General features: G+C 37.9%; 2 protein-coding genes across 2 annotated transcripts in view; one reads left to right on the top strand and one right to left on the bottom strand.

Moving 5' to 3' along the window:
• Positions 1-25,588, bottom strand: part of LOC144655561 (uncharacterized) — a 253,491-nt gene that overhangs the window by 210,538 nt on the left and 17,365 nt on the right. The window lies entirely within an intron of this gene.
• LOC144655545 (microfibril-associated glycoprotein 4-like) lies at positions 17,481-24,902 on the top strand. The gene is made up of 5 exons (XM_078515794.1): positions 17,481-18,293; positions 19,722-19,836; positions 19,921-20,332; positions 21,485-21,727; positions 24,265-24,902. The coding sequence occupies exons 1-4, from the start codon at positions 17,973-17,975 to the stop codon at positions 21,702-21,704; spliced, it is 1,068 nt and encodes a 355-aa protein (XP_078371920.1). The 5' UTR covers positions 17,481-17,972; the 3' UTR covers positions 21,705-21,727; positions 24,265-24,902.

Raw genomic sequence — 25,588 nt, 5'->3', positions numbered from 1 at the left:
TAAGAGTCAAAAGTCCCAAGGTGATAAATCCTCTCCAAACATAAAAGTCAATAAACAATTTGGGTTTATATATTTTCCTCATAGAATAGCTATGTTTACTTGAGTGCCGAAACAAATTCTCGTGCCACCTAGCTAACGTAGCGGGCGTGCGCAGTTCCCGCCAAAAATGCCTTATATGAATTTCAGAAACTCTTCGCGTTTAGGGCCAAAGTTAAGACAGTCATTGAAAAGTTACGCTTTGGGCTAGATTCGAGAAATCCCCGCCCCTTTTTTCATCTCGTTAAATAATTAAAGCGCCTATTGTGTTATTCCTTGTTCTTTTTGAGTTCCGACACATGTAAATGAAGTGGCGGGGCATTCTAGAATTGCTCCAAACTTATTACACCGCTTATGCATAGGAAATTTGATAGTTGTTATCCACCGAGTTTCCCGGCTGTTTTGATTGGTTCACTGGATTGTCTGTGTCATTTGTGACTAGCAAGAGTGATAACTCTGCTACTGGTCTAAGGACGCACACTCAATCGCAAATCGCGCTAACTGTAGTGCTGAAAAATCGATAAACTATCAATTATTAACTTGGCAAATTGAATATTCAATCGACCACGATAACTCGAAACCCAGCTAACTCGAACTGTTTTTCGTTTCCCTTCAGAGTTCGAGTTACCGGGGTTCTAATGCATTCAAACTCAATCACGAATATGACAATTGTCGTTAAACTAAATGTGTTGTTACCATTTTCTCTACCATCAAGGCGTCATCTTCTGATTTTCCCTTCTTATTAATCGGGCGTGGCCGATTTATAGTTTACCCTTTGGTCGTCCTAGAGCGTAGTCTCCTGGCGCGGCCAAAAAGACGGGGATAGCTTGGGGTTGCTACAAAACCGCTACGGGTGACGCATACTGCAATGGTTTTCATTTTAGTTTTGACAGGAAATCGTTGCAGGCACACTTGGTCGACTTTAGGGTTAATGTGTAATCAGGTTGTGTTTTTTTGCTTCGGCGGAAGGACAGAGAAAAAAGCTTACGGGGCAAAGTACAGTATGGGGCCCAGTTCTCGGCCACTTTTGACGTAAACTTGTATTTCTTACCTCAGAAGAACCGCAGGAACTTGAAATTTCTCCCAGAGCTAGCTACATTATTCAGCTTTTTGGTGTAAAGCTATCGACCGATCAAAAATTAATTTGCCCGAGCAATAATAAAAATAAAAGCTCCATTTGTCGGCCCAGTTCTCGGCCACCTTGGCCCAGTTCTCGGCCACTAATAAGCTTGTGCGTAATTATCTGTAAAAAAAATGCTCAATTAATTTTCACAGTCATAAAATCACTCTGTAAACCTATTTATGTTATATCGATCCCAAATTATTTTTATGAGGCTTTGTTTTACTTTAGAAAAGAAGGATTTTAACGCGCCTAGTTGCCTATGTGCAGGTTCTGGCAAAACCGCATTGTGTGACCCGTGCATTTAGATGGTTTATTTTGCAGTGAAAAGGTCTTGAAAGATTTAGGTGTTGTAGAAATAATAGACAAGACAAGAGTCAGCTCAAAACTTAGAAATAAAATTGAACTTTATTTTTAAAACATTTATTTCTTTCATTCTGGCAGCAGCAGATGAAATTATATTAAAAACCAAGCGCTAAGCTGTGATAGCGAGCAGGGTGGCCGAGAACTGGCAAATACGCAAACGTCGCAAGAAAAAATTTCGAAGTAAATAAAGACCAAAAAATACAACGGTTCAACGAAAAGTTAACTAAAGCAGAAAGCTGAATTATTCTACGTTTCACATGCCAAAAATTAGCTCGTATGGTGGGGGCTTTTGGATAAAATACGAATTTAACTACATCCATGAATTTTAAGGAGCCGTAAACAAACAAATTTTTCGGGAATGCAAATTCACCTACCTCCGCGTAAACTCGACGTGTGAGCTTTCTATATCGAATTGAACGATCAAACTCAAGATACTTAAAGCACATGAATCAGTCTATCGTTTGAAGGAAATACCTTTTTCTTTTAATTCAACTGGAGTGTGAAAAAACGCGTTAAACACAAAGTGGCCGAGAACTGGACCCGGCCGAGAACTGGGCCCCATACTGTACTGATATTCACCATTGTGAAATTGCACTTACTTTGACAAGTTAAAGTTATTTTTGTAAATGAAAAAGGTAACGTCATTGATGTCACGCAGTGTTTTTTTTAGCAAACTAGATGGTTTGCTGGTTTCTGACTATGAATGGGGGTGTGATCTTGCGGTATATTTTTTGAGCCTGACTCCGCCGTAAAACTTTTTTTTTATTTAGGAAGAACTGTGTCGATTTTCATTTCTGAACAATTGGTCGTCAAGTCGTTTGTCACAAAGAGTAGAATGTTTGTACAGCATGTTTTGGAATTATTTTAGATTTGGTTAGTAAGACGCTTCTGAAGACCTGAGCAAAACATTGGGAATGTACAGTATTAATAGGAACTTGAATGGAATTTTTCACAAGTTGGATAAAGGTATCAACTGAAAAAAATGGACTTCAAAATGAGAACTTGGATTTTGTTGTAATTAAATTTTATCGCGGATTGGATGCATAATATCACGGCTTTGAAAGTCTTCAAATAATTAGAAAGGTTCCTTTCTTCCTTTTGATCTTATTGTTATTTTCATGTATTGATTATTCGAAAGTGGTTTTCGTTGATACGAAAAAAAAACGGGTTTTCACTGAATTGCTTGAAGTATTTTTAGACGTGATAATATTCGCTTAATCAAATTACATTGTGCACGAAATATTTGTTATTCTTTTGTCTTGAAACTTTGAGGAAATTGAAATTTTTGTTTGACAGTAGTGTACGAAAGGCATTTTATAGAACTGAATAAAAAATAAGAAACATTGATAAAGGTTATTTCAAAGATTTATTTTGCCTGATTTTGAAGGGTTTCAGGAGTTTTAAAGAGTGCTGGTAAACGGCTGTATGTTGTTTGTGATTACGGATCTTATTTAGTTTCGAACGCTCTAATTTTTGAAAGGTTAAAACAGGTTAAAACCGGGCGGTTTCATGAGTTTTTTGGGTAGAAAGGTACGGTGGTGGTCAAAAAAAATGTTTAGAAAGGAATGACTGTAGTAGCACGTAAGTCGGAGGTTTGCGTGAGTCACGGGGTATAGTATGCGTGAGCTGGATTTCCGGCGTCATAACGGCATGTTTTGTACTGAAAGATACACTCGACGTTAAGTTAGCTTAGTCGGCTTGGGAAACTATTTTAAACATAGGCACGCTAAGCGTGCAGGAGTTATTTTTTCAATTTATTGGGTGGCTTGGGGTGAAACTGGGTGATTGTCCTGTTGGGATGGTTTATGCCATGGGTTGAGCTATTTGTGTATGGCGGCCCACGGAGTCACTTTTTTGCACAAAATTTGCTTGCAAACAAAATAACTTTTACGTGCATTTTGATACATCAGAACTGTTTCATTCAATACGTAAATTTTCATCATTTAATTGAAAAGCAAAAACTAATTCAATTATCAAAATGTCACAAAATGGCACGTTCTTATTCTGTTTAAGCGGTTATTTTGTTGCTAGCTTTGTAGCAACCGTAACGTGTTACTTTTGTTTGTTACGGAATACTTTTGGCTTTTTGCCAAATACTGAAACATGATATTGTTGTTTTTCTCACTTTTGTAACATGAGACCTTTGTTTTTTAAAAACGAACGTAACACGATACCCTTGTTTTTCTCGAAAAAGCCACGTTTCCATAGAGACATCGAACGAAAAGTACTATAATAAACGAAGTAATAAACGCATCAAATCAAAAACCACTTTCTTCGGGAAAGTTCTTTAAAGCGCAGTACACCTGGAGTATTTGTTTCCTGTCAGAACTGTTCAACAAAGATTTTCGTTCATTCACAACCTAAATTCTATTCAACAAACAAGAACTAATTGAGTTATCAAATTGTCACGGAATGGCACGCTATTATTCTGTTTTTGCTATCGATCGTAGTTGCTTTTAACAGCAAAGTTAATACTTGTACCGGTTCATTAAATGTTTGAACGAGATGTTTTACAGTTGATTTCAGTTTACTTTGGCCGCCCGCTTTGCGAAGTTTGTTGGGAAATTGGAAACTTTGTTATGAAGTTGCCAATTACGTTGCGAGTTTGCGAATCAAATTGCGAACTTCGATTAGTTCCCAACTTCGGCCCGACTGAACTTTCGAAGTTTTGGTAGTTAAGGAGAAACAAGACATGTTGCTCGAAAGTCATGGCGATTTCTGAACTCGAAGATTTTAGAGCTTGTCAAGGAAAGTTGAAGTAGCTTGGAGTGCAAGACAACGCTTCGCATCAGCGATCACGCAAGTGATTTGCCGATAAATAAATTTTATGCAGGTAGAAATTTGGTCAAATTTTAACTTTTTTGTAGGAAAAAACATATTTAACGATTTCTGTGAGGCATAATCTTCACTGTCTTCATTTTCAAGTCTTCTGCGTTTGTAAACCGGATGAAACTGGATGGTTTACCCATATGTAAAATTGATTTTAATCGAAGCCGACGCGACGCGACAGACTAATTTGTTCGAGACAACATGTTTACGGCTCGCTGAACCTAAAAGTTTTTTAATTTTTATGACATTTGTTTCCAACAGTTTAGCGTAGCAAAGTCCTTTTTGATAACAAAATTATAGGTTTTATTAATTTCGGGCCGAAGTTGGGAACTTTGTATCGAAGCTCTCGATTTGATTCACAAACTCGCAACCTATTTGGCAAAGCAGACGGCAAAAGTAATGACAACATTATTCTTCAAATCTGCTTTGTGCAAATGTTATATGTTATTTTTACTACGGTCAGGAAAGCTAGCCTCTCCAAACGTGCGCTCGAATAAGACGAATAACAAGTTAGTGTTGGGCCTTTTGCTCACGGCGTGTGCGTTGTAAGCAGGCGAGCGTTAAGTAAAGTACGTTTCAAATCCATAATAATTCACAACTCAACAATTAATCTTCGAGCTGAAATCTTTCAACGAAAACGAACTGCGACACGCTGCGAGACATAATTTCGTCAGATTACTTCGCCTCTATAAACTGCAATTTGATTGGTTGATAGTACCTGAAATCTGATTGGTGTGACAAACACACATACTTCACTGACCCACTGACTGATTACAAGGACACGACGACTAAGAGCTATTTTGAAAAAATAACTCAAAAATGAATGTTGTAATAGTTAATTAATAGTAATCTAGAATTAACCCACTCTCGATTGGAGTCTGTTCTGGATTTGCGCTACCTTTTCGCCGCGAAGGAATTTTGTAAAATTTCGCTAGTGGAAAGAGGTACTGTAAGAACAGTATCAATAACTCAAAAGGAGGAACTTCTATGTAGCTCTGAATTAAGACGTATGATAAAATTTTAGAATAAGAAACTTTCGATATATGGTTTTCATATTGTTTTTGTCAATTTCCTTTTGTGGCAGATTTTTTGAGAATCAGCTTTTCTTTCGTGTGATGACAGACACAGGACAGAACGAGAGGTGGATGAGAAAGATGCCGAAGATGAATAGGCACCGAAAAACGACAAGAACCGTCAAGGACTTATCTTTAGAGGGCGGGGAGTTTTGGGATACTGTATTTCGAGGACTGGACTGGACTAGTAAAACGCGGACTAGTAAAACGCGGACTTGTAAAACGCGGACTAGTAAAACGCGGACTCAGGTAAAACGCGGACTTGTAAAAGGAGGACTAGTAAAACGCGGACTAGTAAAACGCGGACTTGTAAAACGCGGACTAGTAAAACGCGGACTTGTAAAACGCGGACTTGTAAAACGAGGGCTTGTTAAGCACAGACTTGTAGAACGTGGACTTGTAAAACAAGCGCTTGTAAATCGGATAAAACTAAACGGTTTAGCGAGCGAAACAATTTGTGTTTGAAGCTCTTGTGTGTTTCTTCGACGGCATATTTCTAGCTTTTTTGAGCACTCTATGGTCTGTTTTAGCGTGGAGATGTTTTTGCAGTATAGCACATGTTCGTTCTGCAAACCCCTACTAAAACAACGGGATTGATGCTATGAGTTGTGTGCATATGTTTCTTTCTTTCCACTACTTGACGTCTGTTGAGTGCAGTCGTTTGTATTGCTCGCACGAGGTAGAACGGGGCCCGTCCAGGAATCAACAGTCAATGGTAAATAAAGGTGACGGGCCTACACGACTCCTACGTTCGTGACATTAGAATATTTGCCGTTAAATGTTTAAATTCGGTCTTTCGACCTTATTTGCTTCTGACTTCTTTCTGAGGGTACTGTTTTAATTTGGGGGCAGTATGTGGTAAATAAAGGTGACGGGCCTACACGACTCCTACTTTCGTGACATTAGAACATTTGCCGTTATATGTTCAAATTCGGTCTTTCGACCTTATTTGCTTCTGACTTCTTTCTGAGGTTACTGTTTTTTTGAGACATTATGTATTGAAGAGAGCCGTAAGATGATTGTGGCCAAGGAAGTGTCTAGAGGCGTTTTACAAGTCCGCGTTTTACTAGTCTGCGTTTTACTAGTCCAGTCCAGTCCACGAAATACAGTATGCCGGGGAGTTTTAGTATAAACAAAAACGTCTGCAAGTCCCAAAACACGAAGTCTTTCTATGCAGGCTGAATTCTTTTTTGGTTAAATCGGCGGTCATGTAGGTCTACAGAGATGCATATGAAAATACGTAGCTGAGCAGCAATTAGTGAGAGGTATTTCAGGGATCTCTTGGAATTTTTGGCGCGTGGGATCAGCGATTAGAATCTGAGACGCCCATGGTGGGGGATGGAGGTAGGGGATGAATTGGGCCTAAAAAGAGTGACGTTTGATAACAATTAAGAGGTGGGGGGCGGGAGATAGAGACGAGGTCTGGGACCGAATAGTCATGTTCCGACAACTTGTGCCCAGAACAGGTGGTTTATTTTGCGGGCGCGTGAAGCGCGATACAGCGAGCGCGAAGTGCGAGGGCGAGCGTGAAGCGCGGAAAACTTGCAATGCGATCAAGTCACGATTTCATCAGGGGTTTTTGGGGATGATGAAGCAGGCCATTTGTTCCTGTGAAATGGAAGTTGGTTTCCTCCCACCCCCCTACTCCTCCTCCCCGGTTAACATACGCTATAAAAATGTTTGCAAGAGGAGTTGCTAAGTGAGTTTTATGTAAAGAAATTGAAAGGAGTGACAATTATGTTGAGTGAGAATCTAATGGTCTGTTTTATCCCAAAATTGTGTCATCGTCGTGTAGTTATAAGGACGGAAAATTTGGTGAAATCGTGCAACATTTTAGTGCTGTAATGCAAATTTATTATTATACCGTGATTTTCAACAGACGTGAGGATTGCTAATGAGGTAAAACAAATTCTAAGGGGACAGACCATGAACGTAATGACGCTCCTGAAAAGAACGACGAGAAATATAGAAAGTAGAATAGCTTCGAGGGACACGGGAAAATGTGATCGCCGTTTTAATATCATTTCCGAGAACATTGCTGAGATTTCATATAAGCGAATGTATGGAAGTTGGTTCCCTCCCATCCCCGTACTCCTCCCCCCCCCGGTTAACATACGCTATAAAACGTTTTGTAAGAGGTGTTGCTAAGTGAATTATGTAAAGAAATTGAATTGGCACAATGTACTATGTCAAAAAGAGGACATTGAGTTGAAGTGTTCATGTATTTTATTGTAACTAAAAGATAGTTAAGTTGATGTAGTAAAGTAATATTAGTTAATGAAGTGAACATATGATTAATTGACCAAACATTGTGCTTTAATATCCTATAAAATGGTACAGTTTGCTTTTACCTTGTTACAAAGGCTAAGCATTTCCAGGTTACAATTTATGCACAAAATAATAGGCCTGAAGTTTAGGACCATCATGCCAAAAACTAGATTGTGCATTTATAAATGTTGATTCTAAAGAAACTGTTCTAGAGCATGATTGGGAAATAGTGTTTTTTTTTTTTACTTGCGACCACTATTGTAAATTAGTTGTTAGCTGTGACTTTGCGTTAAAATCTTTGTTCATCTTGAAAAAAAAAAATCATCAAAATACTGAATTATTGATAGAATACACTTTATGCGCAGTTAATTCAGGAAAAGGATTGTTAGCTCTTGATGTCAAATTGCAAATAAAGGAAAGAATTGCTATGCATTTAAAAATTGAGCGAATTCTAAAAGCCTATGGTAAATATACAAAAGTGGTGTACTAAGTACTGATTGTATCAAAATGTATCATTAAAAGGCATAAAATGTAGAGTGCGGAGTAATAAGCTTGATGTCGTATTTAATTCCTGCAAAAAAAACAAAACAAACACAATAATTATAAAATCACCCATTTTGAAGCACATTCTAAGGAACATTTAGAGATCAAGGCCTGAGTAAAAGTTGTTATCAAAATAATACTACTTTACGGCAGAGTGTTTTAAAGGGGCTGTGAGAAAGTGGGGATGAATTATTATGTCTTAAGTAGATGATGGCTGAAAATCCTGTAATCTTAAAAACGACATTGGCCATTCCGAGGCATTTCTGGACATAAGTGGGGAACTGGGGCAAGTTTTTAATTTTAAGAAATTGATAATCTGACATCACCATATGAAAGCACCTGGTGAGATTGGTCATTTGACCAAGTTTGATGCTTTTAGGATGAACAGAGACGAAGTTATGGACCTTGAAACATGGTTAAAAATCCAAACAAACGTCTCTTATTTTGCGCGGGGTACCCATATATGGGTAGTTTTGATGTGCATGCCGTCGTCAACTGACATTCTTGTTTGTGTTGCTAAATTAGCCTACTATCTGGTGGATAACGAAGGAGGTTTTGTATGACAGTTATCCAGTGGATAAGAATTTATCCAGTGGATAGTGTTATTCATTTTTTTTAACAACTTGGCCCTGACTTCTGGTTAGCAAAAACATTCTTACTTACTGACTAATCTGCTGGTGTTAGTCTATGACAACTGAGGTGCAGATGGTGTTCGAGTAACAGCTGGTGTCTCCAGGGAGATCCAATAGTATCCCTGTGGCACAGAGAATTAATAGCCTAAGAGGTGCACAATGGAAACATTGGGTAAATATCCTGCTTATAACGTGAAGGGGAAGGGGGAGAGAAAGACAGACAGACCGAAAAAAAGTTAGTAGCATTGCACTGCAGAGAAGGAAAAAAATGGATGAGGATGGATAACATGCAGAAGAACAAAACAGGCAGCAAACAGTGGAGTGAAGTTGTCCAGGCCTTAGAAGTGCACTCTTTGATGGAAAGAGATTTAAGATGAATTCCACTGAAATTGTGAGCAAGTGCAACAATTTTGTACCAAAAATCCACTGATAGCATGGCAACATTTTGTACACTTTGTAAAAGATCTTACTGATGTTTATTTGTCTTAGTGACTGCGTAATTAAATTCAAAAGCATTCTTGAGAAAATTAAAGTCAAACCTCGTAAAAATGTTCAAACACGAGCCATTTTGTTCTGAACTGGAAACGTCGGTCTTACTGAAATATAGATAATTTCAAATCCATTTTTGTCTTGTGGGGTCAGCTTGAGTGTAATAGTTTTGGTAGGTTTTTGTTAGCTGTACTTAAACTGTTACCATGCTATGAGTTCTTTTTGGTAACTATATTTTTGCCTATATTGCTCGAACGTTGGGGCGGGGAACCATTTTAACTGTTAACCAATGGTAGGCTGGGTGAAAAATTGAGAACAATCTGTTCTTACTTGCTTAGTTGTTCTTGTATAAACGTTACTGTAAACAGGTCATCCTAGAAGTAAATATCTTAACAACAGCTGTTGGTGATAAAACTTCAGTCGTTCTTAATGATCCAGAATGGTAATTCTCCATACAGGCAGCTTTCGTCTAAAAGAAATTATGGCAAAAATGCCAATTTGTTATTAAAAGCATCTTGAATTAATGAGGGTTCGTGTGGGTCACGAAAAACCTGGAAGGTCATATTTTATCATTTTCCAAGGCGTGGAAAATGATAGAATTTAAATGTAGGTCATGGAAAGTCATGAAAATGGTATGGGTTGTACAAAATAAATTAGTCAGGATATTTTTTTGTAATGGAAAGGGTACAAAAGTACCCGAAATGAAGATAATTTTTGAAAATTTTGAAGAAAAGTGGTGTATTTGGCAAACTTAATAAAAAATATATCTCAGTCGTGACACAATCCATTTAAGGTCATGGAAAAGTTTCAAAAATGTAGGAAAAAGTGATGGGAAGTCATCGAATTGGAAAGTCCTGTAAATCAGTACTATCAATAAGGGCTGTTAGCTGGCTGAAACAGCCGGCTACTGACCCATCTTTGACCGGCTACTTTCGTCTCATTTTACTGTTAATTTTGGTAAGAAACTTAAAATAGAGAAAAAATCCCACACAAATAATTGTGAGACATCCACCTCAATGAAATGTCTAAGTCGAAATAAAGACGCATTTCGGGAGTTTTAAACGTGTTTACCTTTCCCAGGCGTGATGGAAGTTGATTAAAGAATCATGGAACGCCTGCAACATTTTCACAGAACAGGATATAGCAAGAAACCAGCTTAAAATAATGAAAAGATCCTGCAAAAATAATTTTAAAACATGCAGCTCAAACGTCTGAGCCAAAGTAAACGCCCATTTTTGGAGTTTTAAATGTGTTAACCTTTCGGTGGAAGTAGAAAAAAATCCAAGCAGATTGGAGAGTCGTGGAACGCCTGGGACATTTTCACAAGATTAGACCCCAGGCTTTCGCATGTGCCAAAATGAAATCAGCATTTGAAGATTTATCATTTTGCTGTTTTCTAAAAGCCAGTGATTGAGTTTTTAAGGAAACGAATGGTTGTTATAAACATAAAATATGGTTAATATAGTCTTAATTTTGGTTGTTCTTTAGGCCCAAATACTGTCAGGAAAACGTTAAAATAGGCTCGCGCTTTCGGCACTCAAACAGTAGGCTGCTGCCTACTTTCCCATCGCCGCTGTCTACTTCAAAACTTATTGACAGCACTGCCCTGTTAGTGTACAAGTGTAAAAGGTCTTGTGAGAATTTGAGGGAATGCAATTGTCTCACGGAACACTTATGTTAGAGTACTTTCCAATCAAATTAAAACACAGTGTATGGCTTGACTTGGTAGCAAAACAAATTACCATGCAGCTGTGTAAGTCAGTCAAGAACTGCCAATACAAATAATTGCAATACTTACTGACACCATTGTTAAGAATGATAACATCGTGGTCCAAGGAAGCAGAACTACAGAAAATTTTCCATGGGGGTGAGTGACATGCAAAACTAAGACCAAAATGGATCAGAAAAAAATGTCAGTTCAAGTTGTATTGTGTGAAATACATTTATAAATTGAAACCATCATGTCATTAAGTAATAATGCAATCTCGACAACGTTCTAGATATTATATTATGCACACTAATACAGCTCATGCAAGCCCTGTGACTTACACAAACACAGTCGGACTGAGTGCTACTTAAGTAACTGCTTCGTGGTTTCTGCTGTACTGAACCCTGCCTTTCAAGGCAAAGCGCCCGATTTTAAGCTTCTCAAGCTTCTCAATGTTCTTGTTCTTTCTAATGTCAGCCATGCCTTTCTGCCTAATATTCTCCGATGGCTTTGAGTGCACTGTTCACATGTCGATTTTGCCATCTTCATCAAGTTCTCGCTATATTCCTGAGTACCCTAAGTAATAAATAGTGTTATTTTGTGATGTGTTTCCATTAAAGGTTTAACTTGGGTGTGGAGAGATGATTAGCGGAGAGAGGACAGGCATAAAATGAAGTGGCGGAAATGTGGAGAGAGGGGACGGCAGAAGTTGACTTGCGGTAGCAATAAAAAAGGTGTAAAGGGAAAGGGGAAGGTACAGTGTACCCTGTACATATGTGGATCGAGTTTGCTGTGGTCACCCCAAATTGGCACAAGAATATTCATCTATATTTCTTTACTTTGTTTTCATTGGAAATAAGGCAAGTTAGAGCTATGCCATTGATTCAAAGTGCAAGTAGGATTTGAGCCTCGACCACGCATGTGCACTTATCACGTACCAATCATGCGCTACTGATCACGAGAGAGTGAATGATTGGTGGGTGATGAGCTAAAGTTCCCTCCCAGTCACCCTCCTATTTCCGGTCGCTTGCTGCAAGGGTTACCAAGGAAACCATGCACGGTAATCAGGCGCGGAGGAAGTCATCAGGTTGGTGACTGGGGACGAGGATAACATTTGTTCCACTTTTGAGTGCTAACTATATGATCTCCAAAGGTGGCGGTGATAGTGTTGGATGTGTTGTGTTGTGTACTTAACTAACACAACACCGTTAAACTCTCTCATCAACTTACTGCACATTCTTTTACGGATAATTCTTTTTTTTAATTAAGTTACTTTTCTTTTTCATAACCTGTATTAAATGCGAGTTTACGTTCTTTGTGTAATTCCTCTACTTCATCTACACCTCTCGGCAATGTTTGTTTGTTTCACTGCAAATCTTTATTACTAGTCAATAAATATTTTATTAGTTATGTTTTTCTTTTGCTAAATAGGCAAACCGCGTTGTAGAATTGTATGTAACTGTCCATTAAGTTTGGATCATGGTGTATAGTGGTTTATTGTGTGTTACATACTAACTTCGCTTATGGGACTTTCTTTATAGAGCAGGGCTTGCTGGACATGTTCGCCAATTACAGTGGATAGAGGTCATCAATTCAAGCAAAAATTTCAGTGAAGTAAATTGTTTACATATTTGAGTGCTTTGAGACCCAACACATATAATCGCATCCGCGCCTACAGCTTGTTATAGTTTGCTTGATTGTTTATTTGTTTTTTTTTTAGAGTGATTTCATTTAACCTGTGAAACAATATCTACCAGTTTGTGCGTAATAGTCGAACGGAAACAAAAGAAAACAATGGAGTTTGTGTCTAATAGTATCTAAAAGTGTAATAACTATTTCACGGGTTAACTGAAATCGTTCTAACATTTTATAAATGGCCCATTTTATTACCCGCCACGTGAAAGCCTTCGAATTTACTTAGCGCCTACCAATTAAAAAATACTGAGAGAGTAAAAGGGTCAATTCTGTAATTGATATTTCCTGACTGTCAGTAATAATTTCATCCAGCAATCTCCCTAAAAATAATACCTTCTCTCCAATTAGCAAAAAAGTGCCGTTAGGACTGAAGACTGGGAGACAAATTTACACTGGCATATACCCAACGAGTTTCTTATGGAACTAAAAGTACTAATGTGCAATTCCTTATACAAGCGCCATATCTCCATAACCGCCCTGCCTTAAGCTAAATAACAAAAATCAGGAGTCCATTATTTTCCACTCCAAACTAAGAAATAATAACTTCAAGCAGTTCGAAGAAGTCGCCACAGTTTTCTTTTCATTTCTCTTCATCAATGCTTGTTTGATTGCAGTGCATCGCAATTACTTGCAAACCGTCCCGCTATAATGTTATTGAATTTCAACTCAATTTTATTTTTCATCAAATTTATTATTTTCTTTTAAATCTTAATTTACCTTGTAAGATATATATAATAGTTATGCAACGCTTTCGAGTGGTATACCGTGGAATATCCCACGAGTCACTTGTATTTTCGCGGTGTCAAGTGGGAAATTCCATGGTATACCACTCGAAAGTGTTGTGTAACTATTTTATACCATGCCATAGAAAATACGCTTAATTTCGTCGAGAATAAGATCGCATCGCACGATGGGAAGGTTGAGTTGAATACCGTCGAATATACAACGGCTTTCCTGTATTCTCCATAGCTCGACCGTTTGCGCGCGGTGAATCCCCCGGGGGGGGGGGGGGCTGAAGCCCCCCTCGCCTCCAGCCTCGTACGCCTATGGTCATCAGCAAGGACATTAACATTTAACGCTAACGTCGAGTAATGTTAGTCATTACCCAGGATCCACGTGTACTGTATACGAGTTTAATGCGCATGGCGTAGATTCTTTCGAGGAGCAGAAAAGCGGATATTTTGCGAGTTGCGTAGTATTTTTCCGCGCCACTACGGGGCTCGGAAAAATACGAGCAATAAGCAAAATGTCCGCTCGTATTATATATTAAACCATCGAACAAGGGATTTATTATTCCACTATTTTTCCACTGAGTTAAGATCCGTATTCCGACGGTAAGTTTGTCCGTCCGTATTCTTGCCCTGATCTACAGTGTAATGACGTGGCATACTTTGTACGTTCTTTTGTCCTTATATGGTAAATGGTGAAAAAGTAGAATAATAATGTGGGATATCATAATTGTTATTACAATGCCATATCAAAGACATTATTTGTGTTTAGTTACCTCAACAACGAAACGCTAACTTAAGGTGTGAACAATTTTAGGGGGAAGTACAATAGCTTATAGTGAGAGAAAACAGTAATTGAAACTAGTTTTTTTTTCTTTTTTTATGTTTTCGATGATCCTTTCAACGAAAAAAAACTACTATTTATTAATTATGCACCGAAAGTACATTAGGTGGAGCTTAAACTAAATGTTTTAAGCATGATAAATTTAGAACGCATAGCATCTTGTTGTGTATTGAATTATTTTCAGTTTTCAGTCACCATACACCTGCTCTCTCAGTAAACTGACTTTAAACACTTAAACTAAACTTTGTCACGTCCTGTGCCGAACATGCGTGTATGGACGATAATCGTTCCCAGCATGATTACTCCGCACCTTGCCTTATAATTGAAATCCTTGTTTATGTTTTCACATCCCGTTCCGAAGATGCATCTCTGGATGGTATTTCTTCCCAGCACGGTTGTATCGCCCCTTCATTTACAAAATTAATGTTTATGTTTTTAGTCCAAATAAATGTGCTAATGTGCATAATCATGAAATCTTATAGGAGATTTTTGGGGTAAAACACAAAATTTTTGCTACCTGTAATAAGTAAGCTCTAAAAAGCTTAACAAAAAAACAGTTATTTATAATTATACACAGGAGAAAGTCCATTAGCTGAAATCCGCTTCAGTAATCAGTCACCGCTGATACGCGTGCTTTCTCAGTAAACTAACTTTAAAACACTTAAATTGATTACACTTTTTTACATCGAGTGCCGAACATGCATCTCTGGATGATATTCCTTCCCAGCACGGTTATACCGGGCTCTTGCCTGTTATAATGAAATCGTTGTTTATGTTTTTATTCGAAATAATTGTGCTTAATTGTGTTAATATAGTGAAAGGCAAGAACATTCTCGAAACATCAGTTTTAAAGCGTTATCTGCGCAGACAGTCACATGGAAAGAAGACGTTTTTAAGTTTTATTGAATTTTTAAATTGTAGTTAGTGGGGGAATTTTGGAATTGTTTAACGTTTTTAGAATATCATTTTACATGTATTTTTAAATTTTATAGACGGCCTTATTATGTGAAACAAGCGGCGTTCTTATTGCACATTGGCAACAGGGACATTATTATTATATTTGTTTTAGTTACCTCAATGACGAAACACTCACTTAAAATGTGAAAAATTTAAAAGGGAGGTAGGGAGGTACATTGAGAGAGAATGGTGATTAAAAAAGCTTTTTTTCTTTTGTTGCCGATGATCCGCTCAAAGAAAAAAAAAACAGTTATTTATAATTGCGCGTAGAAGAAAAACCATTAGCTAAAATTCGCCCAAGCTTAAACTGCATGTTTTAAGCCCGATAAATATAGAACTGTTCAGCATAGTTTTGTGTGTTAAACCTATCTTCAGTTAACAGTTAACAAACACCTGCAATATAGCTCATTAAATATAAATTAAACTGACTTTAAAACACTTTAATTAGACTTTTTCACATCCCCTGCCGAAGATATTTGTCTGATGATATCCCTTCACAGCATGGTTAAACTGCTTCTTGATTTTCATGCTAAAGTCGTTGTTGTCATTATTTGAAATAATCCACTAATTTACATACAACTGTACTCTGATGAAAGCTGTTTTTGTCCGTGGAAAGGCTCCAGAAGGCTCCAAGAACGTTCCAGAAAAAGTAGCAGCAATCAGATATCAGTATGTTGTAAACTATCTCGTTTTCCACAGAATTTTTTGTGACTCAGTTATCCACTGCAGGGTACAGAGTTTTAACGACCTTCATTCATAGGCGGCGGAGCAGGGAGGCAGGGGGGCTGTACCCCCCCCCCCCCCCAAACGAAAATTTGTCAGCCCCCGCGCACGTTTTGGTGCCGAGAATATCGCGAGCGCAGCGTAAAATTTGTTTGTCAAGATATTCTGTCTCGTGAGTGAGTTCAAACATCTTCGAAACTTCCTTTGAAGTCTTCGGGAAACTTCGTTTATCTTCGGAAAAGTTCGAAAAATGATTGGAAACGTTCGTATGATCTTCGAACAACAATTGGAGAATCTTTGGTCTAGAAACTGCTCAGAAAACAAAAAGTTGCTAGAACTGAAAAAAGTTGCTCCAGATATGAAAACCTGCCGAGTATTTGTGGGACAGTCTTACCCCCCCCCCCCCCGTTCCAAAACGTTCCGCCGCCTCTTTCTTTGTAAAGTATTAACGTCCCCCTGAAGTGCGAACTGTTCAAAGTGATTAAAGGAATAATAAGAGAAACCATAATTATATATGTAAAACAAGCCGCGTTCTTATTACATATTGCCATCCGGGACATTAAGTTCTAGTTACCTCATCAACGGAACGCTCAATAAAAATGTGGACAATTTTAAACAGAGATTCACTGAGAGAAAACACCCTCCAAAAACTAGTCAACTTTTCTTTAAATTCTATGTAACGAATAATCCGCTCAACGAAAAACAAAACAAAACAGTTATTTATAGTTATACACAGGAGAAAGTCCATTATTAGCTGAAATCCGCTGGAGCTTAAACTGAAGCTTTTAAGCGAAATCGATATCATATTGTCAAAATTACCTTCAGGTATCAGTTACCTGAAACCCCCTGAAACCTGCTTTCTCAGTAAACTGACTACAAAACACTTTAGCTAAAATTTTTAACATCGCGTGCCGAACATGCATGCCTGGATGATATTCCTTTCCAGTTCGGTTATACCGCCCCTAACCTTATATAATTGAAATCGTTGTTTATATTTTTATTCGAAATAATTGTGCTAATTTGCAATTGCATACTCATGGAATCTTATAAAAGTTTTTTTTAAAAGAAAACAAAAAATTTATTCACTGTAGCAAAAGAAATGGAATGGGGAAGGTCAACTATTCTTAAGAGGTAACAATGTTCAGACATCAGCACATTGAAAACTATCGGTAATACAAGAAAAGGCTATAAATGGAATTTTTGTGAAACCATTCAACCACGCAGGGGACAGTTTTCATTGTAATGCGTAAACTTTCCCCTATAGTGACGAACAGTTCGCAATTTGTAAAGAATTAATGAAAGAAACTATTATTATGTGAAACAAGCGGCGTTGTTATTACACGTTGGCGACGGGAAATTAATTGTTTTTCTCGGGGAACAGTCATTAGGTGTTTTATATAGCACGACGAAGACTTAAAAAAATGGCGTTCGTCGGTCAACATTCGCGGGCAACATTGGAATGTTACCCTCTGACGTCATAGGTTTTGCAATGTTGCCCGCTCAATGACTTTTGGCGGGAAACAGTTTTTATTGTTAGATGTCATGTGACCTCGAATTAGCCAATAAGAGCACGCGCTGGTGGAGAAAAATTTCTAGCTATATAACAATTTTGTTTACTTATCTCAACAATAAAATGTGAATGTGAACGATTTTGAATGTAGGTACGCAATGAGAGTGAACAGTGACTAAAAGTAATTATTTTTCCCTGTTTTTTTTATGTTTTCGATTATTCGCTCAAAGAAAAAAAAGTTATTGATAATTATGTACCAAAGATTAACTCCGTTCGCTGCAATCCCCTGGAGCGTAACATTAAATTTTAATTAAGCATGATCGATATAGAGCACTCAGGGTCGTCTTGTCTATTCAATTATCTTCAGTTTACAGTTACCGTACACCTGCTTTCTCAGTATTAAACTGACTTTTAAATACTTTAGTTATACTTTTTACATCCCTTGCCGAAGATGCATGTCTGGATGATATTCCTTCTTGGCACGGCTGTATATGGAATCAGTCGTATTTCACAGCCTGGTTTGAAAGCTGTTAACTTTGCTAAGGCAATAGAAGGATGGATGCTGAATGGAAGCGTGATACACGAAACAGAAGTAGATTCGGAAAGCTCTTGTCGATTTGAATGCGTGGAGGACGAGCGATGTCGATCTTATAACTTTGGACCCGCAAAGAACAAACATGAAAGGTTCATGTGTCAACTGAGCGACTCTGATCGATTTCATGGTCGTGTTAACTTCACAGAGGATAAAGATTTCCGCTATGGAGGAATACAGGTAGTTATGAACTAGCTAGCATTTTTATTTCATAAAAAATTATGGTTTTTCACCTTGTATTTGTGGGGCCCAAGTCAATGAGAAGGTTTTTGTCTGCGCTGCGCTTAATAAGTATTTTTCAGTCGTTTCTTTGGTAGGATCTAAGATGCACGTTATATTTTAAAAAAAAGCAAGCTGAAGAGATGTAATGAACTAAGCATTACTCAACACAATTTTTTAAGTATAAAAGCTTACAGGCGCGATAAACCCATGCGGTATGTTGGGAGAACACAAGAGAAGTCTATAAATAGCAGGAGCCGTTGAGCGAGTGTTTATCAACTCCTGATCCCACGCATAGATAGCTGCCATATCGGGAAAGAAATTTTTATTTGACACCTTCTCTCAGTTTTCTAGACGGGTCAAATTCCAAGGAAGAAAATATACAAAAGCTAAAACCTGTCCAATTTTGTTTTCGGTCTTAAATTTTAAAGGTCCGAGAATATTAATTTACTAAATAAAACGATAGAAAGTAAAACGTTTCAGAATGTTTTGTTTTAACGAGCGTCTTTGGCTGCGGATGGCTCGGATCAAAATGGATTGCATTTTGAAAAATTAAGGACGTTCGCGCTAATTGTTCATGCGCATCCTTACTGCGCACGTAATTCATGTCTTTCATGCCACGCCATACATTGAGAGCGCGCGCTGTGAAAAGTTTCTAAGTTTCTAAGCACATATAGGGTGGGTGGCCGTTCCGCTCACTTCGCTTGGAGTTTGCTCTCTTAAATGGTCGGTGACCCCTACTTTTTTCTTAACGGATTACTTTTTTTAATTAATATCTACGTTTTGCGAGAAAATGAAAAAAAATCTATCGAGTGGAAGTTTGTTTTTATTGTCCGACTGACGTTTGAATTACGCTTTTTGAGCTTTTCGTTTTGCCGTACGACAGTTTTTAATGCCTTTTTTCAGGGTTAAGTCTTACAAAAAGGATATCGACACTAGGAATTATTTACGTAACAGACGCCCTTCTACAAAATGCGACTAAGATCGTTTGCCTCCGATCACTAATCTTCGATATTTTTAACTACAAGCCTTGTAAACACTGCTGAATTACGCGCGCCAATTTTTCAAAATCAGGGTAAACAAAGTCGGTGACCCCAACTTTTTTTTACATTTCTGTCTGACACAAGTTACTCCTTATCTGACCGCAGTAAGAATTTTAAAAAAATCTATCGAGTAGAAAATTTTGGCGCGAACGTCCTTAAGCCTTAACTTTTCAAGTTGTTCCTGCTCATCTTCAAAAAATCGATTTTATTGCCGTATCTTGATTTTTATCCGCAAATTCAAGTTATATCTTCCTTTACGAAATTTTTGTTAGTGAAATCTTGACCAAATATGCGATTATATGCATTAATAACATGAGATTATCATGCTATTTTTTTTCTTTAAAAGAGTCCCTGTGAGACGGACAGGTCGCTTTGTGGCCAGAAAGGAATTTGTATTCCTAACTATCAGGACAACAGTGCAAGATGCAATTGTAGTGAAGGCTATAAAGGGAAACCATGCAGTAAGTTAGCAATGTGGCAAATTTGGTCGCTGAATGGACTGAACTTATTAAGTCATTGCTTAAATTTCCTTTTTCCATTAACAGAGCCCAAAAGTTGCGCCCAACTCCTTCAAGATGGTTTCACATCCAACGGCGTGTATTTCATCAATCCAGATGGTGGCAGTCCAATGCAAGTGTTGTGTGACATGACCACGGACGGTGGAGGTTGGACCGTTTTTCAGAGACGTTTGGACGGCTCCGTTGACTTTTATCGTGGATGGGAGTCCTACAAAACCGGCTTTGGAGATCCGAACGGCGAGTTTTGGCTTAGGAACGATAATCTTCACCGTTTGACAGCATCTGGTGACGTCACGTTGAGAGTTGACCTGGAGGACTTCGATGGAAACACCGCATACGCTGAGTACACGACTTTTAAGGTGGCAGACGAAGGAGATAAGTACCGGCTTTTGATTGGAGGATACAATGGTACCGCTGGTGACTCGATGGCAATCCATAAGTAAGAGAAAAATTATTGTTTATCTAGTGCTAAGAATATTTTGCCACTAGAGAAGGACCTTGGGTAAAACAAGTCAAAATGCGAACCTTTCTTTTGAAACAACTATATCTATTAACTACAGAAAGAACCTTTAAGTTTCCGAAAGAACCTTCAAGCATCCGTATTCCAAATCAGAAGTTTTTAATGTACCTTATAGTTCAATTTTATTTCGCTTCGGCGATTTTGGTCGAGCCTTCTGGGGAGGTACTCCTTATTTGGCATCTTACGGGGATGTGGTACTGGGTCCTGACTTTAACAGGGTATCGTTTTCAGCACTTCAGTCTTACACGGGGCATCGGTTTGGAGTTGTATAAAGAAACACAGGCCAGTGTCGTTACAGGATATACATATAGGTTAAAAAGGAAATACTGACTTGACGGGGCAGGGATAAGTAGAGATTTGGGGTCACGGTTTGAGTGACCGAGCGGAACCTCTTCAGCCAAGCGTCTGTCAAGTACCCCCTCCCCACCCAGGCTAAAGGGATCTCAAAACCGCACAGACTGCAATTGCATTACTGTAAATGATCTAATTAACACCCACTCTCAAATAAACGCCTCGTACCCAACTAATAAACCCCTAATAGATGCCGTCTAATAGACGCCCCCGTCGAAGAATCACTTCAAAAACCAAGGAAATGCTCCATAGAATAAAATCACGCAATAAAGTTAGTTTCTTGCTTGACTCTGACATTGAAGAGACCAACTACACCAACGTGGTTGTCCCCGATGACAATGAAAACGTCGATATCAAACTTTGATCGACATCTCTAGGTTTTTGTATTAGCGCAGAATAGATTAGTCTCCTACCCAAAAACTCTGTTTTGTATCTTACTCCACTAGCAAACTACGCATCCTATTTGTTTTGTCGACGTTGTTACTGTTAAATTGAAATAAACGCCTCTCTCCCGGGTGTTTATTTGATCATTTAAGGTACATAATCTTGATTGGCGACGCTTCTTTGTAATCAGTGGACAAGTGATTCATTATATATATTGAGTTGAAAATTCAAATTTGGAATGAAAGACTACCTTTTTTAAAATCCCATAAAGCACTCATTTTTAGTCGTTTTGGTTATATTATTTTATTACCTTTATTATTTATAATTCTTTTCTAGTGATTCATCGTTTACTACCAAGGATGATGATAACGATGGTGCTTATCACCACTGTGCTCAGGCACACAAAGGAGCCTGGTGGTACACGTCTTGTCACCACTCTAATCTCAACGGATTATATCTTGAAGGATCGTTTTCTACTGATGCCGATGGAGTCGTCTGGGGAAACTTTAGAGGATGGGAATATTCACTGAAGCGTACTGAGATGAAAGTGAAGTAACGCTGTCAAACGCAATTTTACAAGTACGTTTTGTAAGGTGGTATACGTACTTGTAATGGGTCAACCTAAAGTGCTGATGGTCAAAATGATTGTTTAGACATTTATACTTAAAGTACTTAAGAATACATAAAAGCATTCTCATAAAATTGTAATCGATCATTTCAGACAGGGTCACAAAAAAATTAATACTGTCTTAAAAAGGGTAGGGCAACCACGTGAACGCAGAGATTTGTGTCTTTAAGGGACTATGTCAACGGAATTTTCCAGATTTTTGGTCTAAACTGTTCAGAAATACCATATTTATTCGATTAAGCGCCCTGGGCGCTTATTACATTTTTGGACCTTGAGGGTGGGCGCTTATTCGAGGCTAAGCGCTTATTAAATTTTCACCATTTACGCAAGCAGTACGTTTCTTTTGCAAGAAAACACTGTATAATAATTAAACGTGAAGGTATACGAAAGCTGAATTTTAAATGTTCATTGAAAGTTTCAGTAAAAAAAAACTAAAAAAACTCGGTCGTCGGTATAGTCTCTTAGTCAATTTTAATCTCAACTTCAACAATAATTAAAATTCATCTATTGCCCTCATTTTAGAGGGGTGGGGGTGGGCGCTTATCATGAACTTTTCCTACCTACAGGATGGGCGCTTATTCGAGGTGTGCGCTTATTCGAGGTTGGGCGCTTAATCGAATAAATACGGTAAGTGGTAGGCAACTTTACCCATGAAAAGCATTATCTTTGAACATTTAACTGAAGATAAAACCTTTATTTAGAGATAGAAATCAAACTTCGGCTATGAATATCGATTTTTTTTAGAGTGCGCGGAAACAACTTGAAAACGTTGGCTTACGTTTCCAAATTGCAATCCATTTCCATCCGAGCCATCCGCAGCCAAACGCGCTTTAAAAAAAGTTTTAGTGCTCTGAAATAGCAATTGTTAATATAATTGAACCGTTATTTTTAGGTTTCCTACGACACAAATATAAATTTTGGCTGTTCAAAAATCGCTTAAATCCGTGACATAGTCCCTTTAAGTGGGGTCAGGGGGTAAGTAACCCAGCGAAACCTTCCCACCCAAGCAACGGTCGAATATCCCCCTCACCTCAAATGCAGTCGAGCAAAACACTCATGGTGACACCAAGCGAGCTAGACTAATATGTTGTCAGAGCGTACCAAAATTGCGTCATGGCGGTTTTCGTCTGACGTCGTGAAATTTCTACTGTCATTTTTATATTCTTTCGCATACGTCGGTTATAAAAAAACGCCACACAGTTATAATGTGGACAAAACGTTTCTTTCTGCCTGTTTTTAGTTTTTTGTTGCATGCTGTTTAATTATAAGAAACCAATGAGCTCTTGTAGCGGTTTATAAAGACTACCAATTGGGCATTTTGCTGTAGCCAAGTTTATTCGCATAAACAAGGTTTTAACCGAGTCACGAAAATGGATGATACGACCATAAATTCCTATTAGATGTGGAAAGTAGAAAAAAGGGCTTAATCTCTCACATTCGAGGCAGAGGGAAGCAGAAACAAACATTCTGAAAACATGCTGTGTTTTGGCTGTTTACTCTGCTTTGGACCACTTGAGAAGTTGCCCAACAATTCTCCCTTTTGCAAATTTCTGGCAAAAATTAAACGGCTAAAGCGATCGCAAATCATCACACACAGTGCAATGGCATTAAGCGATGTTGATTTGCGTCGCTTCCTTCTATTCAGTGTAAAAATGTAAATGTAAATGTTGTTTTTTCAGCCCGTATAGTGGTCATGCACTTAGCTTCGAGATAGCTAGTTTACAGGAATGCCACTGAAACAAAGGCAACAAATATTTTAAATGAACATAACAAGGTTAAAAATCCCCACTGGCAGACCAGTTGGCTATATACAAAGGGTGACCGAGGATTTGAACTCGGGACAACCGAGAAACAAATTCAGCTAGTGGCAGGGGCAGGTCTTCGTCCGGATTACAACACCAGCGCCTAAACCACTCGGCCACGCTTAGCTCCTTTCGATTGCTTGCCTCCAAGTGATTGACATGCATTATCGAGTTGATCTTTCTAAATTTGAATCAAAGACTATCGTTGTAAGTCGCACAAAGTACTTATTGATAACAGTTTTGACTGTGTTATCTTATCTAATTCCCCGGGGGGGGGGGTACTCGAAAAGTTTTGTACGGGGAGGCTCCGCCCGGGTCCAACCCCTTACCTTTTTATATACCATTTTGATAGAAAAGGTACCCCTTTTGTATACCTTTTATTGCAAAGAACCCCTTTCATATACCTACACAACATCAATTTACCTAAAACGGGAATTTTTTTTGTCATTTTTATGTAGCGCTTAATAAATTAGACGATACAGCCAAAAGTTGCGTCTGCTCGGAAATTTAATGTAAGGCCTTTTTAAAACATATGGCAGATTTCCTACCCTTTCATATACCTAAACTTGTGAAATCCCTACCCTTTTATATATCTGAAGCCTGAAAAAGTACCCCTTTCGGGCGGAGCCTCCCCGTATAGGCCATTATAGGGAGTACCCCCCCCCCCGGGTCTAATTCTTTTCTAGTGGTTCACCGCTTGGCACCAAGGATGGCGATGCTACTACTGGTCATTGTGCTCAGTTGTACAAAGGAGCCTGGTGGTACACAGATTGTCACTACGCCAAATATATTATATCTTGAAGGATCGTTTTCTTCTCACCTTATCATAGGAATATAACGAAGCATTTTTACAAAGCAAACAAAATTAACGTGAATTTAAGAAAATTTCCGGTTAAATGCTTATAGTAAACGTATTAACATAAATAAAATTTAAACGCGAATTTTTGAAATTCGCGTTAATAACATGTATCGTTAATTTCCTTTAATATTTTATGCCGATGGAGTAATCTGGGGGTACTTTAAAGAGTGGCAATATTTGTATTTACTGAAACGCGTTCTGAGATGAAAGTGAAGTAACCCTTTAAAACGAAATTTTCTCCAAATTTTGCAAGCACGTTTTGTAAAGCGACAGCTATAATATGTCCTGCTTTGAAGTTTCCGATTGTGAAAATGATTATTTAAGCATTTAAAGTTAGAATACATAAAAATCATAAAAGCATTCTCATTTAGACCCTAGGCTAAAACAGTTTTACATTCTTGGCCGAAACCGAAACTAGATTAACTGAGTACTGATCATGATTTTATTTTCACAAATGCCTCTGTATAAATAAAAAAAAAAAAAAAAAAAAAAAAAAAAAAAAAAAAAAAAAAAGAGAAAAAAAAAAAAAAAAAAAATAATTTTTAAGGATAGAGAAAATGAAAAAAAAAACGTTACGATTCGCTTAAAAGGGAAAATTTCCTTGACCTGGTTTTGATAAATTCAGACATATATAGATTCATTGCATCTCACGGTCACGGCTTTGTCTGTTTTTGCAGTGCTTAAATAAAGTTACAGTGACATGAAAGGAAAGCAGTGTTTTTTTAAAAACGAACTGTATATCCCAGCCTGTCTTTTTTACAGTATTGTTGTTAAGGGATAGAGCTTAACTTCTTAATTTTGCTGAAGGGCACAAAAAACAGCCGGGGGGGAGGGTAGCAAAATCCTTAGCCGTCCGAAACTTTTGAGTAAAACGTAAGGTAAACGAGACCGGGTCACGTTATCATTGCAAAATGGAAACAAGTTTTATACAAGTTTTAATACTGTCTCATCTTGTAAACCAAAACTTGGTTTTTGCAATGATAACGTTTAATTTCAGATCTATTTCAGAGTCATAATCGAGTAAAACTAACTTTTACAAGTAGGAAGCCTTTAAAACAATGTGATAATGCAAGCTGATGATATAACGTAAAGAAAGAGAAGAAATATGGCGGATTTTATTTTTAACTGGGTCGGAATTCACTAAGAATTGA

This window comes from Oculina patagonica, chromosome 5 (assembly GCF_052425735.1).
Source record: "Oculina patagonica isolate OP01 chromosome 5, crgOcupat, whole genome shotgun sequence".
Lineage (NCBI taxonomy): Eukaryota > Metazoa > Cnidaria > Anthozoa > Scleractinia > Oculinidae > Oculina > Oculina patagonica.
This window is presented reverse-complemented; position numbering and strand designations above follow the sequence as displayed.